Genomic DNA, 20,458 nt, shown 5'->3' with positions numbered 1-20,458 from the left:
CAGCCGACATAACGCTTGGTCAGCTCAGCGTGGCCACATAAATGCACATCAACAAGCCACCCATCAGTCCTCCCTCATCAGCAGGGGTGTCTGGGGAGGCAATGCTGCAAGGATGGAGAGATTAGGTAGAGAAGATGGAGGACAGGGGAGGAGGGGGGGAGGCTGGTGACACACATCAGGGTTGCTGTTAATAGCACAGACGGGACAGGAATAGCAGGGCGTCGCAGGAGGAGAGCGAGTCTCTGCATCCAGCATCTTCATATCTGAAACCCGAGTCGAGCTGCACGAAAATCACTGAAACTCACACTGAGACACCTCAGCAGTCAGAGCACTGTGCAGTTTGTATGAGCTTTAATAGTTGAGGGAGAAATGCTGCAACATGTGGAGAGAGAGCGTGTTTTAAAATAAAGAGAATCCAGATTCCTGCACACTTTACGCACGCACACACACACACACACACACACCTGTCTTTTGTCCTTGAGACTGCGCGAACCAGACATCCAGCTCTTTTTAACGGAGTTCAACCTCTCTCTGGAGGTCTAGCCCATTTGGGACTCCTCCTTCATCATCGACCCCCACCCTCCTCCTCACACCTCCTCCTCCTCTTCCTCTCTTCCGCCGCTGCTCCGCTCGCTGCTCCTCTGCACAGCCGCAGTCCACGGCGATGCGCCGTTAGTGGCAGAGCCGCCTCGCGCTCTTTTCTTCTTCTTCTTCTTCTTCTTCCATCATCCTCGCTTTGAGGCAGAGAGGACCAGCATCCCCCTCCCTCTGCACCCTCCACCTCCACCCCCGGGGCTGCGTCTCTGTCCGCCGGCGCCGCCGCACCATCCTTACCAATAACATGGAGATACAAGGCAGCCGTTCTTCCATCTAGACGGGAAGTCTCACCTCACCAGAGTCAAGGTAGGTTCAGATGATCGAGCATCCCCTCACATGCATGGAAACATGCACCCGGTTTTTTTTCCATTTCCTTTTTTTTTTTTTTTTTTTTCACCCCCCTCTTCCAGCATCCTTGTGCTGACGTGGAGCAGCCGCTGTGTTGCTCTAATGCAAGGTGTAGAGGGGGTGAAGCAGCACCATATGGCCACCACCACCACCACCAGTGTGCGATGCAGGTTTTATTTCCAGCACGGGTGCGGTGTCTTCTGACAGCAGCGTGAATTATGTGCCGGTGCCGGCGGAGGGTTGTCGATATGCTCTCAAGAAATGTGGCCTGAAATTTGCTGCAAAGCCTGCTGTGCTTTTCTGTTATCCGCTTCCATTTGCCTCGTGCATACATTAATAAATAGAGCTGTTCACGTGCAGGCCTCTGTCTTAATAGCCTGAACAGTCAGTGGGTTTAATTCCCAGAGGAAAATGCATGACCTGTTAACCGGCTGTGTGGCGTTTCATTATCTATAGAGGGAGAATTAAAGGTTCGTGTCTGCTCCTGTGAGAATATAATCTTCAGTGTGATGGTTAATGTTGTGTAATGATTAAAACAGGTGAAAACAACACAAATCCAGTGGCGTGCACAGCGGTGGGTGGGGGCAGGAGGGAGACGGCCCCCACTGTTTTTGTCTTCAGTGCATGAAATTGTAGAAAAAAGAAAAAAACCTGCAGACACGTGTTTCAGATCTTTGCATGATCCTCTTTGCATGCCACCAGTGCGTTTACAAACTGAGGTATCACGGTGTGTTTGTGTCCATTTCAGACGGGGGGCACAATGAGTGAAGAGCCAGCGGTGACCCCCAGCTGGCTGACCCCTGACCCCACAGCGTGGGCCAGCGGAGGCGGGGGGCCGATGGACAACAGCACCAGCCTGGGGACGTTTCCGCCAGATTCCCTCCCGCCCAGCCAGCTGCCGCTGCTCGTCAACCCCTGGGACATTGTGCTGTGCTCATCGGGGACTCTGATAGCCTGTGAGAACGCCCTGGTGGTGCTGGTGATCTGGCAGAACCCGGCTCTGCGAGCTCCCATGTTCCTGTTGATCGGCAGCCTGGCGCTGGCCGACCTGCTGGCCGGCCTGGGCCTGGTGCTTCACTTCACCTGTGCCTACTTGCTTCATTCTGACTCGGCCCAGTTGCTGACCGTGGGCCTGGTGGTGGCCTCCTTCTCGGCGTCCGTCTTCAGCCTGCTGGCCATCACTATCGACCGCTACCTGTCGTTGTACTATGCCCTCACCTACAACTCAGAGCGGACGGCGGCCTTCACCTACACCATGTTGGTGCTGCTGTGGGGCCTCTCCCTGTGCCTGGGCCTGCTGCCGGTCACAGGGGTCAACTGCCTAGCAGAGGAGGCCACTTGCAGCGTGGTGCGGCCGCTCACCAAGAACAACATCGCCGTCCTGTCCGTGTCCTTCCTGCTGCTCTTCGGCCTCATGCTGCAACTCTACGTCCAGATCTGCAAGATCGTGATGCGCCACGCTCACCAGATTGCCCTCCAGCACCACTTCCTGGCTGCCACGCCCCACTACGTCACAACCCGGAAGGGCGTGTCCACGCTGGCCATCATCCTGGGCACCTTCGCCGCCTGCTGGATGCCATTCACCGTCTACTCCCTCATCGCCGACTACACATACCCTCCGCTCTACACCTACGCCACCCTGGTGCCTGCCACCTACAACTCCGTCATCAACCCGGTCATCTACGCCTTCAGGAACCAGGAGATCCAGAAGGCGCTGTGGCTGGTCTGCTGCGGTTGCGTGCCAGCCAGCGTGGCCCAGCGAGCACGGACCCCTAGCGACGTCTGACCAAGCAGACCCAGGTGGGAAGAGCGAGGCGCCCTGGGTCAGCTCTGCTCCTCACTGGATGTGTCTGGTGTCAAAGAGAGCAGCAGCAGCAGCGGCGGTGGTGGAGGTCAGGGGACGTGGCGTTGGGCTGTGGCTTCAGGAGATATCGCTGGCGGAGGAAGTTTGGTTGGTTACCCACAGTCCACCTGGATGGATGGCGTCTTTTTCTTTGTTACACTCGCCACAGGGCAAGGGTATCTCACTGTCTTCCCCAGTGCAGGCGGCCAGTGCGCGGCCTGCATCCCGTCCCCTACCGCTCATCGCGTGCCACGCCCTTCCTCTGTCCTGCAGAGCGCTGAGTGCGTCACGTGTCACAGGCGGCCGCTGTATATACAATGTGCATATAGTTAACAGCGCTGGAGCTTTGGTTTGACACGTGCTTGTTTTTTCTTCTAATAGGGAGGGATTATTAGTTTTTGCGTGCGTGCGTAAAAGCGCGCGGCGGATTAACAAAAGCAGTGTGTGTGCGCGCGCAGAGGGAGAGGAGAGAGCGGCCGCGGCTCAGTGCGCAGGCATTTCCACATAAAGCCCGTCTGGAGCAGCATCCCGGCGCTCTGCTGCTGCACTCTGAACGTGCGTCGAAAGCTAAACAGCCGCGGCGAGCTATAAATAGACCCCGGCGCTCTCTGATCCGCGCCCTGCGTCCTCCACAGACGCTGAGAAACAAAATCAAGCCGCTCCTTCTTTCTCCTCCTCCTCCTCCTCGCCTCTCCGATCCTTCTCTCGTCTCCCTTTTCTCTCTCTGGGTTGTGCGTGAATGTGTTTTAGACTAACTCCCAGGAGACCCCACCAATAACTCCAGATTAACGAAGGCACCAAACCGAATATAGGATATAGGCCTGTCGGATAATGTAACCACGTCCCCATTTCACTTTTTAAATGGAGATTGCTTATGACTTTTTGAATGTCTGGGGATTGTTATATAATGTTTAATTATAATTTATTCGAGAGAGCCCATACATCTGATTGATGATAATCTGAAGATAAGTCATATCAAATGTTTAATTGATTAAATTAAAGGGGCACTGTGTAGTTTTGGAGAAGAAATTCAAACTCAGAATTTTAATATTTACAATATTATTGAGGTAATAACACAACTTCATAACTGAATAAACAAGCTGTTCTCAGAGGAAAATAAGGTCCCCAGAACACTTTTTGAAGCTAGAAAGGTGGCAGGGTCCGCCAAATATAAACAAAGCAAAACAGTACGAGACTGTGTTGTCCTTTAAGGTCAGTTTGTTTATTCAGTCGTGAAAACAAAGAGAGTTTGTTTATTCAGGTTGTTTAGGCATTAAAAAAAATCACTTTCTCTTCTGATTAAAAAAAAACACACAGTGCACCTTTAAAATGTTTATCATCAAATCACTGCAAACCTTTTATTAAAAGTGATATTTGAGCGGAAATCTCCTTTATTTGATCTTTTTTGGCCCCTGCAGAGCCGCACACCAGCCACATCATATCTGGTCTGCATGCTAGACTTCAGTGTAATTTGCATGCAACAAGCCCAGATCTAATTTTCCCCTCCTGAGTAGGTCGCACAGGGCGATGTGTCATGCTCCCCTGACGTCATCATGACCTCAATAATTTTGTTTGTGTACAATCCACCACAGTGCACCGCACACGTGTCGCGTTGAATGAGCTACAATCATCCCAGGATGGTCACCCCTTTCTGGGGGAAAAAACAAATGTGAAGTTTCTTACCATTTTCGCTGTACAGCTCGGCTTTGATCGTGATTTGAACTAATTCAACAGAAGCCCGACAGATCTCAACACCCACCAGCTGCTCTGAGTTAGTGATCCATTAATTTGAGTTTGCGCGCTGATTCCTCGCTCCTTCAGAATCATGTCAGCAATAACTAGCCTGTGATCGGTAGTTATCTTTTAGATGCAAAGCAATACTCAGACAGCAATAAGATCCACGTCCCGCCGTGACTTCTTCCTGCAGAGTCGAGCGCCTCGACGGGGCCGCTCGGGTTGGTGGACGTGTTGTAGTGAACGGGCTCGGTGAGCTGCTTCAGTGACACATCATCAGAAAGGGTTAAAACAACTCGCTCCTCAATTTTTTTTCTCCTGATCCAAAATCTTTGATCAATCAGGACCTTTAATTTTTTTATTTTTTTTGCACCTGCCTTTTGTGAGCATATGAACCATCCTGAGTGTCGTGAACCTCGAGTCTCGCTGTGTGATCTTCTTTGAGTTGCATGGCCTCTGGGTGTGTGCATGTGTGTATCCGTGTGTGTGTGTGTGTGTGTGTGTGTGTGTATGTCTGTGATCCAGCAGCTCAGCAGCAGACCATGATCTGTCTCCTTGTGTCGTCAGCCGAGACAGAAGGGAGAGGTCAAAACAGGAATAAGACTTCCTGTTGACCCCCATCATGACCTTTTGATGATAATGCTGCCAGTCTTCCTGTCAATTCTGAGAGAAGTGGCCTCGTTATGTGTTTGTAGAGCTTTTATTGAAGACTGATAGGACTTAGGAGGACCTGGACGCTCCAGCACTGCAAGCCAAAGTGAGAGGGACTCTGAACGAACTGGGATCCTAGTCCTGCTGTGTGTTTTCTGTCTCCTCTATATCGCTAATATTCTACTTAAAAATCAATCTAGTCTGGTCGAGGCAGGCGTCCGATAAGTGACCTCTGAATGAATCTATGAGCTAAAAAAGGCCGCGTCCAATTACACAGATAATGCTTCTTCTTTCCTTCCTTGCTGCCTCCCCTCTCGGTCAGTCTGACGGAGGCATTTAAGGAGCGTCTGGCCTCCAGATCACCGGTCGGGATGAGTAAGGAAAGCAGAAGAACAGCATTTTCTAAGCATTTGGATGCAGCCTGTGTATGTGAACTTGTGCACAGTGTCAGACTGAATCCTGTCGTTATTCGATGAGCACCAACAGGTCAGGCTGGCACATCAGACACCATCACAAACTCTTATTCCTTTACCTTTGGAGAGAAGTCTATTTTGTTATATTCATTGAAAAGTTCTATTTTTTTCCACTTTAGTCTGGCCTGAATTTGTTTGTCAGATTCTGATGTTGTACAATATAACGGCGCTGTAAAAGCCTTTTTTCTGAATGTAGTAATAATCACGTTGTTTAAACTGATATCCCCCTCCTCTCGACTCATTTGTTTGTGTAAATACGGCATGCTGAAGAGGAGGGACTTTAAAAACCACCGTGCATGGTGCTACCAAAGCAAACTATAAAGGGACAAGTTGGGTTGCACCATCTTTTTTCGAATGACATTTCTCCACCTCGGCTGTTAATGTAGAGTTTCTTCTTCCATCGGGTTCCTCGCTTCAATATGCACCAGTTTGTAAAGGACGATCGAGAGGATTTGGCTACACAGATGGGGGGATGTGAGGGTAAAAAAAAAAAATTGGTAAACAACTCTTTCTGCTCTCTCTGATTGATTTGTGTTTTCCTCTCGTGCCGCCAGCAGCAGCATTGTCAGGATTTCCATGGTCGAACAGGTGTGAACAAGGGCTTTGTATCCAAGAATAGCAAATGACTGTGATGTTGGATGTAATACTTCTCTGTATACACACACCTGTTAATCTATTGAATGGTGTATTCACACAAAGGAAAGGGTTTGTTTTTGAGAAAATGTGTAGCCAATGTCGAGGAGGAGGAGGAGGAGGAGGTGGCGTCTTTACGATGGTAACTAATCTAGAGCTAAATATCAAAACACTTAAGGGCCTGTGAGTGCGTGTGTGTGTGTTGTGGGGTGGGGAGGGGGTCGGATGTCGATGGGAGGACGCCACAGTAACAGCATCTTGTGTAGACGTACGCGTAGTTTTCAATGTGAAATGCACTTTATTTTTTTGGATGAAAATGGCACAACAAATTTAAGTATCTGCAAAATGAAACGTATAGACGATAATCAACATGCACTAACTTAACTGAGATATTGTAAAAAACAAAAACAAGAAAAAACAAAAAAAAACATTTGTGTGAACGTGGTGTCTATTTTTCCAAGGTGTTAGTCGTACTTTTTATTGCTTTGGTTTGTTCACTCAACTGAGAGATCTTGTTAATTTTGTATTAAAAACAAACATGTGCTGTGCATAAAAACTCCTGCCTCGACTAATTTCTTCATCCCCTCCTGTTTTTTCTCCTTGTTTCCCTGGCAACCCCCATCTTAGCTGTTCTGTTACCATGGAAACTGACGTGTGTGTCGTCCCTTCATGTATGGCGACAGTGGGAGCAGTGAAGAGACACGGCAGCCATGATCCTTCATTCATCATTTTATTTTTCTCCGGGTCAAAGGTTACAGAGCTCACACTAGCATATACATGACCCCAATCCCTCCCCTCCCGTACAGCAGTGATCGATTGCAGACGCAGATGGCTCAATCAATTCTCATATTTATGATCAATAAGACTTTTTACATCCATCCTCAACACAGCATTTCAACAGCTCTCCCCATTCACTCCCTCAGCAGCCTGGATCCATTTAATCAACGACTGCAGCCTCCGCCGAGCTCGTCCGTCACTTACAGTTATGTTAAAAACTCACCTCATGATCTATGGCAAGTGTTTCAGTAAAAACATTAAAAAAAGACATTGGTTAGCTCAAGAGGAAAGTTTCTAATTCTTCTAATGCTCTCAAGCTTGGACTATACATGAATTAAGCACCTTCACAGGTAGTCTATAGTGTTATAACAGGTAGAGAAACAGCCACTGGGGTGTATTCACAATGCTCTGAAATATATGTTAATGTCTCACAGAGTGGTCAGCGTTACAGTAAATTACTAGTGTCTTTACAGTGTTTATGCATCTTGAATACACCCCCAATATTCCAGTTTTGGACCATTCAGCTTATATCAACCTACAGCATGTGATTGTGTGTAGGTGTAGTGTGTGTGTGTGTGTGTGTGTGTTTTCAGCAAACAAGTGTGTGACAACCTGTGTGCGTGGTGAGGTGGGCATTCATTCAAGTGAGTGTGAGATTGACTGGTCGTGTGTGTGTGTGTGTGTGTGTGTGTGTATCTTCAGTGGTTTGATGTTTGTTAATCCGACCAATCGTTCTCCTCCAACTCGGAGTCGTCCTCGGAGTCGGAGTATTCCACAGCGATGCGTCGCGACAGGATGGTGGCCACATCGTTTCCGACCGGCTCCCTCTTGGCCTGCTGCTCCTGCTGCTCCTGCACCTTCTTCAGCTGGATGCCTGCAGGAAAATATGGGATGTGAAGATGTGTTTTTAACAGACACAGTGGCTCTTAAAATGCAGTTAATAGTATCAAAAATGGGTTAATTCAGTAACAATTCATAATAAGGATCATTAATTAAACTTTATAGTTGATTAAACTTTAGTCAATAGTTTTCCACTGTTAGGAAACAATGACATTCTTTATAAACCATTTATTAAGCAATTGTTTAGTTAGAAATAATGTTCCTAATACTTTGTATAAACACTGTAGTTCATCACATTATTTGGATAACCATTATAAAAGTTATGTATATAAACCTTTAACATTCCTTCATAAAATGGCTTATGAAGCATTTCATTGTTTGTTAACAGTGAAATAATAATAAATAAGTAAATATACATTTACCATTCATTTATCAGAGTAATTACAAAGTGTTATGTTTGTTAAAATCCGAAAAAACAAAAGCTGAGTATCAAAAAAATTACGGAACCCTCTGTATACGTTTTAGTTTGAATACAAGGTTTGTTTAGCTATCAAAGTCAAATTCAAGCACTTTCAGAGCCTTTATCATCACATCTAAATTGCCGCAGTGCAGAGACAAATAAAATGACTTCAGAAGTGTTTCATTTTTAAATATTATTATTTAGATGAAACACCAGATTATGTTGATGTTGTTCGGAGTAAATTAGATATAACTAACTGATGGATAATTAAAGTGAGAGATGTCTGTGAACTGTTGCATTGTAAAGCTGCTCCCTCGGTCTAATTTGTCCTATCAAAGTCAAGAATAGAGGACAATTACAACTGACAGTTCAGTTTCACTTTATCATAACCATCATTAACGAATGGTGAATTTATAGCTAATTAACCTTTTTTCATAATTATTTCCCTGTTTGCAAACAATGAAAATAAGCTATTTATTCATTGTTTTTTCCAAATGTTAGTGTATGTTTGATTGATTTACAATGATTTCACTGAAGGTTTAACAAAAATGTTATCCCTACTTTCTAATTTCGAAACCATGCCTATCACCTCCTTCGAAGTTTGTCATTAATTTAGATCACTTTGTAGAGATCTGTTTTTACTTTGACATTAAAGGTTCTATTTATGTAATCAGTGTAAAAAAATATTTTTTTTATCTGCACTGTATAAGTGCTATCACAGTTATAGGTTGTTTGTAATATAAATGAACACATATATACATTAATATGAAACATCTTAATGGGCACACATGCACACACTACAGTTCTTACCCATACGTATAGCAGCCAACAGATCACTGCGGGCATCGTTGACCACTGCGGCCTCAGCAGGTGCAGAGGACATCTTGTGGGCTGTGAAGTGGGAGGCACCAGCTGGAAGGGGAGGAGGTGGGGGACCAGGGGGAGGTGGAGCTGCATGGGCTCCAGATACAGGTGGCGGAGGCGGAGCATAGCCACCGGCACCAACCATTGGCCCAGGAGACATCGGACCTCCTGGAGGTGAAGCAAAGGCAGTCTGGGCAGAAGGGATGAGAGGGGCTGGAGGTGGGGGAGGGGGACCGGTGTTGGCATAGCCATCCATACTGCAGGAGAGAGAAAATGAAAGAGAATAAGTAGGGTTGACAAACATTATAGCAATTTGTACTACATAGAAAGTACAGTCTTCAGGGTTTGAAAGCATAAAGACTTGACCCACTAGGTGGCAGCATTAGCTCAGAGTTTATGAGTGGATTAAGTATCATTTGATTAAGGATGAAGGATAATGGACATTGTACCCTCTCCTCTGACCCATACTGGTTGATATGTATATGAATTGTATGTGATTTTTTGGTTTACATGAGTGATTGTTTATATGAAACAACAGATTATGTTAAAAATTAAGCAATTTACAAGGAGTAAATCAAGACTATTCCCAACCTTGAGACCTTGAATGAAGCCTGAAGTTTGTATTACAGCAATAAGAGCACGTGGAAAATGTGTCACTCTGTTCTGTATGTTTACCTGTAGTCCATAGGTGGAAGAGACATGGAGCCCCCGTTCATTGCCTCAGAGGGTGGAGGAGGCAGTGGGACCTGGTGGTGGTGAACGCGGCCAAGTGTCCCACCCTGATAGGCCATCATAGCTCTTCCTCTACTGTCGTGTTCACCTGCGCCGCGGGGGCCATGCCCTGCAGCCATCTGGGCAGCCAGGATGCTGGGCGGCGGGCCGGAGTAGGTGTGGGCGTGGCCGGCATGGTTCATGGAGTTGGGGTAGTGGAGCTGATCAGCACCGTGTCCCCTGATAGAGAGAATGGGAAGGTTGAAGAGAAGGAGGAAAAAATTTAAATATAGAAATTATGCAAACATTAAATGTTTCTTAGAAGAATCAGGAACATTAAGCAGTGATCGTACCTGTTCTCTGGTGACATCGAGCCCTCAGAGGAAGCCCCTCTGTCTCGGTGTATGGTGTGTCGATGGTCCGGCCTCAGCTCTTTGTCCAGAGCCATCATGTTCCACTCCTGCCGACGGTTCCTTGCCTTTCGGACCTTCTTCACCTCCCTCTGTAGCGTCCCATCCACACAACGCCTCTGCTCCTAAGACAGAGAGACAAAGAGAGCATTTAGGCCATTTTGTTTTGTTTAAATCAACCTCTTGATGCCAATTTAAGGGCTGTTTTTGCCCTTTACTGTGTTTTTTCTTTAATTTATATATACTGATTCTTCTATTTCTGAAAATCCGAGAAAGAAAAGTGCACGACTTGCAGGCAAGTTGAATCTCTAAATCTGACCAAAATAAACTGTTGTTGTACATTAAAAGATGTCATGATCTGTGAGAGATACTTGTAGAGAGACTTGTACCTTCTGCTTCCTCTTCTCTTTCCTCTTATCCTCTGTGTCCTGCAGCATCTTCTCCTTCCACAGGTCAAAGAAGTAGGAGGGATCGGTGTAGAACTTAAGTGCTTCCTTGTGATCATCCCTACACAAACAGACACCAAGAAGGTTATACCGGTGGAAAAATGTCTTTGTAAAGAAAATGGCATGAAGCAGAGTCAGACACAATAAAATGCAGTGGGCTCAGTGTGGGAAGACTAAGTTGGGTATAAAACATGTGAGACTATGAATATTGCAAAAGTGGAGGCGGCTGATGGAAGTAAAAAGGGTGAAATTATGCTGCATTTTATGACAGAAGTAACATAACAGGAAATGACAGGATGAAGGAGTGAAAAGGCAGAGAGATGGGAAGACTGGAGAGAGGGAGAGAAAAGTGTGCTATGTAGTCAGGTTTAGCAGTTGGATTCCCATCGGACTCCACCATGCTAAATATGTAATGCACCCAAAGTACTGGAAAGCACAGTGGATAAAAGCAGCTACCAAATAGCAGCAGGAAATAGCACAAAATGTGCTGTTTCACTGTGAATGTAGGTCAGAAACGAGCCAAAGGGGTCAAGAACAGTGGATAACTGTAAGTATTACTGTCAAAGTTATAAAGTAGAAGGCATTATTTTAAATTAATTTAATTATTTAAGATCCAATGTTTGTGCTGTGTTTCACATCATGAAACTAGATAGGGTACAATTGCTTTTCTTGTATGGTATAGTTAAAAACGAGTCAAGAAATGTTAGAATTTTCATTATTTTAAACTATTTAATTTTTCACATTTTCACATTTTGAGAGCTTTATTTATCTTTTCTTTAGCCAGGAAGGTGAGATACAACATCTCTTCTTCCAGGGAGTCCTGCTCAATCAAATACTATCAAATACTTTTTGGCCAAAAACACACTCAACATACAGCACCGAGTGCCTAGCATTCAAAGTTGTGATATAATTTCACTATTAAACTCCTTGTCAATGTTTGAAAACTGCGTTGGGAGAAAAAGCAAAAGCTCTTGATTGAAAAGTGACTTATTAATTCTGTAAAATATGGCTGTGATGAAGCTGGAGTGTTTAGTGAGTGTGCGTGCATCAACAACACCGACCTGTAAGTGGAGAGGATGTTGAGTGGTGGAGGCTTGTCGCTCAGGTTGTACATCTCTCGGACAGGAATGGGCACACTGCTCTTGGACACCACCTGCTGGTCCTGAGTGGTGGAGCTCTTGAAGGCTTTCCTCATGTTGATGTCTTGTAGCGAAACTGAGAACATAAAAGGAGGAAGAGGAGGAAAAATGAGTGGTGAAATGACTGGTTTACTGAGAGAATAAACAAATAAACAATGGACAATGAGACCTCTAACATCTGACTCACCTTCTTCGACGGTGGAGTCCAGCTGTGTGACCTTGACGGCCAACCGGTCAATGCGGTCCTGAAGGGAGCTGGCACGCAGATAGAAGGTGTTGGCCTCTTTGAACAGCTCACCGAATATGTCCTCTGCATGTTTACCTGAAAAGGAACAGTGGAAAGAGACAGAGACGGGAAATTTGAGAGAAAGACGGAGACTTGTAATCATTATCTGGAGCCAAGTAAATCTCCACAGAGACTGAGGTCCAATCAATACAAGGGTAATGTGACACAACGTGGGGGCTTAAGAGATTGCGGGAAATTGCATCTCATACAGCTCTATATAGAAACATTCCTCATTAATAAATTAAACTGCACCGACAACAGAAATCCTACACGTACCTCATTCTTACATTAATCTAGTGTCGGTGTTCAGTGACTAAAAGTAGAATATGGCAATATTTCACACTCTTAAACACTTGTTTACGAGAAGAAAGGGGGTAACTACATCATTATTCATGAATCCGTGGCAACCATCCAGATGTTCACACATATGGACTCAAAGATCTGAGAAACAACAGACTAGTCATTGTGAACAGAGCTTCAATACATCCCCCGTTGCAAGCTGCCAAGACTAGAAGTTTCCTTGATGGCAATATCCAAATGTGTTTATTGATTGTCACATGAATTGTACACTCATAGTGGCATTACAAACCATCAGTGAAATCCTCTTCAAAATAGTAAATCTGCATTTAATGAATAAATAACATCAAATGAAATACAAAGAGAACAATACCACAAATGTCAACTAAAAATAAAGAGGGTAAGGGGTAATTAATCAAGGGTAATTAATGCAAAATATAACTCCTGATGCACAGGAGTTAGTGCTTGTTTAGAGAGTCAGGCAAGATGGTTGTCACCTGGGTCCTGTACGTTGTTAAATCAATACAAGCCCTATTGTTTGTCATTCATATAAGACATAGTGTGAAAGGTGGGTTTCGCCTTTAAACATTCACAGTCATGTGATTTTTTCAGTACTTACACAGCCTTACAAACTGACGGCAGGGATGTCACAAGCCAGTAGCTCATTAACACAACAGATAAACATCAGCCACTGCTAATTGGTGAATGTCATCATCTGGTTTGCTGATAGGCTGATAGCAGTCAACAAGGTAACATCGGCTGATACCATTGCTTGGTCAATGAACTGGTGCCTCCCTATTGAATGTTAAAAATGTTGTTTTTGTTTCAACTCCAGTTCACAAGTGTGTTCCTAACCCTGTATTTTTGGGAATAAAGAACCCTGACATGGGGTTCAGTAGGGGCTGAAGGAGGAAGTAACACATATTAAAAGTTTTAAGTGAAAAATGACTGTTAGCTCAGGGTTAATGAAGCTATAACTCTAGGCTGAGGGGACCCTAGCCCAGGGCTAATGTTTGTAAAAGGCTTTTTACTACAAGATTGCAAAATTCAGCAGTACTGAAATGGAAAGACGCAGATAAAAAAATATCTTCCCTGAATGTCAACAGGTTAAAAATCCACCCAGAGTAGTTTCAACACTGCTCGAACACTGATTAATTATAGAACACTGCAAAAAGGTTGTAAGGCATACAAACACAAGCTGAGGGCTATTTGTGTCCCTCCTGCTGACAGGAAGGGCTGCAGGAAAAATATTTAGAGGAAGGAAGAATCTCAGATCCGGCATGCTGAGACCAGTCAACTCTGACCTCTCCTGAGGATTCTTATGGTCCTCTTGAACAGACACATGTGCACACAGACATGCAAAGTATATGTAGCCTGTAGATAGACCTCTCCAGGCCTGCGTGGGCATTTATATATAGACCCCACAGCTGCTGTTGAAAGGCCCACTCCCAACGCAGGAACTTGACACAATAAGAACATGGATATGACTGGGTCAATAAGTGGAGGGTTAACAGCAGAAAGAGACTGTTTTAAATTAATGCGACTGAGGTTCAGAATGAACTTTTAACACAGTCAGTGTGAGGGAGGGAAAATGGGTGCAGCTGAGGATAAACAGGCGAGGGGAACCGTCAACTGACAACACATAGCGCAGTGTTGACGGGTTATGAAACAAGGACATGGGAATGGAAGATGGATGGGAAAATAGATGCTGTGCTTACTCTGTCTAATGCATTTACAGTGAGCATAACAATCAATATAAAACAGTTCTGCATGCAAACAAAGTTAACACACACCCATCCGGTCACGCAAACACACACAGTATGTGTGCACACAGCTGTCCACGTAAGTTCATTTTTGCAGAGCTTTCTAAAAGGATTACATTTCAACCCTCCGTGTTCCAGTCTGCTGTAAGTCTGCTGCTACCCCTGTGACCCCAGGCCCCGTAACCATGACAACCCCAAATCAATCACAGCTTCAGGATTAATGATGAAAGCATGTGATCTTGTCCTGCCACAAAGAGGCTACACACACTGTAGACTGTCGTCATATTCAAGTTTGTGGTGTTAAGGCCTCAGGGTGCTGTAGTTTCAGTCTGTTTTTTAATGTTACACAAAAACCTCTATTTGTGTAGCGGCTGTTTTCTCATCGCAAAGGGCGACATTGTGTGCATGTGTTTGTCTACGCGGGTGTGTGTCTTACTCAGGCTGCTGAGCTGACGGATGATGGCAGAGAGCGTGTTGTTCATCACACACTCCAGCTCACTGCCGATGCCCTCGGGGAGCTCCCCTCGGCAGAGGTGACGGGGCTCGATGTTCCTCTTCACCAGCGGCATGGCGAGGCCTCACACCGACACACACTGCAGGGAAACACAGGGGGCAAAGACACACTGGTTTAGAAACTGGTGGCTGGATTAAAGAGACTTAAACCAGAAGAACAGATGCTAGCCAGATGCTTCTGACCCACTGACCACAAACACACTCCACTGGACACTGTATCTGCCATAGAGCTGGGATACACATATCAATATATATAGAGAGAGATTGTGACAATATAATAATATGACAACATAACAATATAGTTCAAACCAGCTGAAAATCTTTTAAGTATCAATTTATTTGCTGATTACTTTCTCAATTAATTGATGAATCATTTATAAAATGTCAGGAAACGAAGATTTCCAGGAGCCAAATTTGACACATTGGTATTGACATTATTGTTTGTTTAGTCCGATCAACTGTCCATGACTCAAAGATAGTAGAGCCCGACTGATACTCGACCAATGTTGACACCGATATTAGATTATTGATATAAACCTGCCAACATACACACATTTTTGACAATGATCCCCCAAATGAGGTTATTAAACACTTGTTACAAAGTCAATTTTACAACAAACTTTATAGTCTAAGATGACATCAGTGCACTAACAGTTCACTTCACTAGAAATTAAATAATTATAAATCATCAGCATCTTTTCTTGCATTATAATCTCTAAAAGAAAGTTTTCATTTGTTTTTCGTATTTTCATACTTTGTCAATGGAGAAACTGGATTTTTTTAGTGGAAAAATTACTTGAACAGAAAATAATAAGAAAATGTATCAGCCTGATACATATCACACATAGCTAGTTCAGATTAAATATTGTACAAAGCACCGATAATTATTTTTTTTATTCCAGGGCACTGACTTGAAATGTCAAAGCTTGTGTCAGCATTTGTCAGCATCACCAAGCTGTAATTTATGAGTGATGATAGCGAACATGAAGGCAAAGTTATGGCCGAATGCAATCACCTGCTGCAAGTCATGTTCTCTTTATAAGTGAATGTGCATAAACATCATGTAGGTGCAGTTTTTTTTTTGCAGCTGTTTTTGTTGTAAATGATATATTGAAATATAAACAGAAATAAACAGAAATAATTGCGATAAATGATATTACTGTCATTTTAAGAACATTTTATGAATATCGATAAGTATATAAGATAAGATTTCAAGGTACACTGTGGTATGAAAATTGATCGTATCGTGTACATTTGCTTATCAAGGTATTAAATCTACAGTGTTAGTGTTGTTTACATACATTTGAAGTTCATATCAAGTTTAATCTCTGTCAGGACATAATCTCTAAAAGCGTTCATTCAACCAAAAATACCCTTCTGTTTTCATCTTCAAGGCTCATTGTAACTCATAATAATAGCCGTGACATTCTCTGAAATGACTATCGTACCGTGAAAATCTCATACCAATGCAAACGTACATGTTGCAAAGTATATTCAACCAAAGAAGACACGGGTGAGCCGATGGCCAGAAAAGCAACAGTGATGACCAACAGTGTCCCAAAGCCAGAAGACTTGTGGCAACCAGCAGAGAGATTAAAGCATTAGGGATGAGAAGATACAGGGTGCCAGCTAATCCCAGACCAGCTTGTCACTGGCCCAGCTGGAACCCTGACACAAACAGAGATTCATGGATATGGTCAGATAAACACCAAAAAACGCAGGAAAAGATGGAGCACGCCAAACGGGAATTTACATAAACGAAAACACTGTTGCTGAACAAGAAAAAACACCTGAAGTGTAAGAAGATGCATACAGCTTCACATAGACACATTTCCCCTCATGTTGACCATCTAAATAAAACCCTCATTAGCTTTGATCAGTCGCTCTAAACTCTGTAGTTCAAAGGACTACAGACAATTACTCAAAGCGGGAGAAATCCCAGGGTGCACCAGAGCAGCCATCTTATCATTGCCTCTTCCTGCTTCCTGTTTTTGTGGTCTCAGCCTGGCTCCTGTTTCCTGGTCACATCTCTCCTTCCTGTCCCAACACTTGGCCAGAACAATACAGCTATGGCTCAAGAAGCAACCGGGAAGACAGATGGAATCGTGCACACACCCTAACCATCTCAACACAATATGTTAGAGCCGTCAATCAAATGGTCCACCCTTAATTGCAGTTCCAGAGTTTCTTTTTTTACTGTGCAGCTACGCCAGAAATAACAAAATCACTTCAGAGAACAGCAGGTTGGAGAGACACAGGGGCTCTGGCAGTGCGACAGAAGGCTAATAATAGCTGACAGGTACCGGAAATACAGCTCATATTTTTTAACCTTGCAGATATTCCTTTATAATCAAATTTCTTTTGATTTTGTAAGTTTTTTAGGGTCTCCTAAGTGGCTTAAAATATTTTTATAATTATCTCATGGGAGACAAAAAATAAGGGTGTGTTGAGGTTACATCTTCAATACAATAAATTCACCAACGAAGCAAGTGGCAGTGCTATGCTATCAGTGCCCTAGCAGGAAACCACTGTAATTACAGATCGTGTCATTCCAGCTGTCCAAGACCGAAAAGAGACACTTCTGCTCACTGAGGCCAATTCCCACCAGCCGAGTCCTCATCTGGCCCCGTTTTCTCAGCTAGCGACCCCCTGCAAACCCCAGCGGCCTCACGCCAATAAGAGAAAACAAAGGGTAAAATTACACCATCATGTGCTGCCACAAAGGACGCTGAATACATTCAATAAGGTCTGGTTTTGGAGCCAAAGAGCTCCTCGGATTTAGCCGTCTACATACATAAACATTTTGGAAACACTGTGCCTCTTATAGGATTGGACTGGATGAGAAGGAGGTGATGCAAATGAGAAGATTGCATGTTTTTGCTTTTACTGTCTGGCTGGCATGACAATCACATCAATGAGGCGAAATAATGAGCGACTGGGGGCAGGCAGGAGGAGGGAGGAGGGACGGGCCGTGTCTGCTTGTGAGAAATGAGGGGAAAGTGGAGGGTGCATGAGAGAGAGAGACACCAAAACTGGGATAAGACAGACAAGAGACAGTGAATGAGACAGTGTGTGAGAGAGTTGTGTGTATCATTAAGAGGTGGACAAAGTGTGTGTTTATGTGTTTGTGTGTGTGTGAGGGGAGAAAGAGAGTATTGGGGTGGGGGGAGGGGTTGGAACAGGGACCTCGGGGAAGCCACTGAAAGGTTCCCGGGACAATAGAGCTCCGTTCACACGGCAACAGCGCTAGCTCTCCCATGCATCCTCACCCCTCCTCCTCCTCCTCCTCCTCTTCGACCTTCTTTAAGGCCCCCTGTACTCTTGCAATGAAAGCGTAGCAAGCAGGCGCTCCTCCTCCTTCATCCACCACTCGCTCGGGGAGAAAGACAGGGGCAAAAAAGGGAGAGTAATGCCTGAACATCTCACCCAAACACCACAGAGGATTGCATTAGCGTACGCTTTCAAACATAGATTCTCACTCTCAAATCCTTTTTTCTGATGTGCGTGGATGCTTAATTTATTACAACTCAGCATGCACACGGAGGCATTCAGGCATGCAAACGGTTACAAACACATCAGGTAGCCTCTCAAATGTCTCATTAGCAGTGTGTAAACAGTCCCATCAGCAGCAAAAATGTCTTTGATCGTCAGAAGGGTGACATTCAGGCTGCACTCAGGGTGAAACACACACTCCCCTTGTGACTCCTGCAGGATGCCCACATCTCTACACCAACACGCACAGATTCAAGAGGCCTTTACTACAGATGTGAGAACTCCATTAAGATCTGAAAGGGGAGTCATTAGCAATTTATGAGCCGAGTACAGCTTCTTGTGTTGCAGGCTGTTTTGCTTGTTCTGACGTTATGAATAATGCAGACTGGATTACGTCAGGTCACACTGCCCTAAATATGACGTAAAAAAAAAGGATTCTGCTGTGTGACACTGTGCCTGTCCAAGAACGGACCAGTACTACTCAGGGGCAGCCGTGGTTAAAAATTCATGGTACTGTGCCTGTGAAGAAATAAAAGTGTCTACTGCATAGTAAATCCAGAGTAGGACAGGAAGCTTGGCCATAACTTTAACCGTCTTCTTAGTAGCCAAAAGGCAGAGTTTCTGTTCGGGCTGGGCAATAATTAAATAATATTGATTACTGACTTTCAGCAAATTCATAACGGGATGATATGATCTTATCAATCTGTCATTATATGAATTTATGTTGTCCAAATTAATGATTCAGAGCAAACTGCAATTAGAAACTAGCGCTTTTTTTATGCCTGAAATGTTCATTTTTGATTGCTTTGAACATCACTTTAATTATGTAATAGGTGATTTGGCATATTAATGCCATATTGTGACACACATTGATATCTGGAAAATTTCCAGTGTCTTCAACCATACAACCCTGCCTTAATCTGGAGTAAATCTGGAGGATTACTCTCAATCAAAATACTGACTTTTTAATGCAAACATGACCCCAAGTTGCCGTAATCCTAATGGTGATACAATGGGATAATCAGCTGATTCATTCATCCATTAATCTAATTGATTCATGGCCAGAAATGGTTTGCTTTTCTCCTTTTTTTGGGAGCCGTTTATCAGAATAATTAAGAAATATGAACTCTAAGCATTTCCCACTTTGAGGTCCATGTTTTGCATTTGTTTTGAGTTAAATTGACCATTTCATAGATGAGATTACTCAATAATTAATGAATCTAAAATGTGGCCCCTTCACGATTAATAGCTGCAGGCTAGATAATGATGATATGCTATGAATGTACGGTAAAATGACATTATAATATCAGTATCTACTGTATAACGAAGTTGCCATTTATATTAAATCATTCATGGATTTCAGGTTAAATATCATCACATGAATGTCATGCTAAAGTTACCATAACGTATTATATTGACGTTTCATGTCTTAAAACTCCCTATTTCTCCTCCTCACACACACACACACACACACACACACACCCTTTCTCTCTTGCCCAGAGGCTGATGATGATACACGCACGGACACGCACATTCAGAGGAACACACACACATACACACAGGCGTAAACTAATGGCAACCGCGATCAATCACTGTTCCGCACCGTCGCTTCCCGTTACTGATGGACTGACCCACATCTGTTCATCTACCTCGGTTCCCGTGGATTTCTGTCCGTTTTAATCTTAAATCCAACCTGCCGATTTATGCATAGGTTCCCTAATAAACTGATTAACACGCCGGTGCACAACCAACATCATTTATCTGGTCAAAGTTACCCGGCAGCGGCTAAAATATAACATTCCCAAGGCAGGTTTCGGCTATGGAGAGTCCGTTTATTATCCTCAACTGGGGGTCCGCTCCAACTGACCACTTGGTTAGCTAGCTTATGTCCAGTGGTCGAGTTATTAGTTTGGACAAACGAGACTACAGTTAACAGAAATAGCCACAGAAATTTAATCATCTACATTAAGGGTATTAATAGTCGTTGTAAAAAGTATCATAAGACCCTCACCAGCACTTGAAATATTAGATGAATTCAGCCCGTCCGCATGTCCCGTTAGATACTCCCATTAGCTCTTCCATCCTGTGTCCCCCAGCCCGTCTGGCCACTCCGGGGAAAAATCCTTTGAGGACAGGGTCACGCCCACCGGCCACGTCAACCAATCATATCTCAAAGCAGGG

General features: G+C 44.2%; 2 protein-coding genes across 2 annotated transcripts; one reads left to right on the top strand and one right to left on the bottom strand.

Annotated features, from left to right (window-relative positions):
* The first annotated feature begins 422 nt into the window (after nt 1-422).
* Nucleotides 423-6,829, top strand: gpr12 (G protein-coupled receptor 12). Its single transcript, XM_084340731.1, has 2 exons — nt 423-903; nt 1,694-6,829. Exon 2 carries the CDS (start codon nt 1,706-1,708, stop codon nt 2,729-2,731), a length of 1,026 nt encoding a protein of 341 aa, XP_084196857.1. The 5' UTR covers nt 423-903; nt 1,694-1,705; the 3' UTR covers nt 2,732-6,829.
* A 163-nt stretch (nt 6,830-6,992) lies between these two features.
* Nucleotides 6,993-20,377, bottom strand: wasf3b (WASP family member 3b). Its single transcript, XM_084340377.1, has 9 exons — nt 20,289-20,377; nt 14,709-14,865; nt 12,114-12,248; nt 11,849-12,002; nt 10,731-10,848; nt 10,285-10,466; nt 9,896-10,171; nt 9,167-9,477; nt 6,993-7,930 (listed from the first exon to the last, which is right to left on the bottom strand). The coding sequence occupies exons 2-9, from the start codon at nt 14,839-14,841 to the stop codon at nt 7,773-7,775; spliced, it is 1,467 nt and encodes a 488-aa protein (XP_084196503.1). The 5' UTR covers nt 14,842-14,865; nt 20,289-20,377; the 3' UTR covers nt 6,993-7,772.
* Nucleotides 20,378-20,458: the final 81 nt, after the last annotated feature.

This window comes from Pagrus pagrus (assembly GCF_965226575.1).
Source record: "Pagrus pagrus genome assembly, chromosome: 20".
Classification (NCBI taxonomy): Eukaryota; Metazoa; Chordata; class Actinopteri; order Spariformes; family Sparidae; genus Pagrus; species Pagrus pagrus.
Note: the sequence above shows the minus strand (reverse complement) of the source record. Positions and strands in the feature narration are given on the sequence as shown.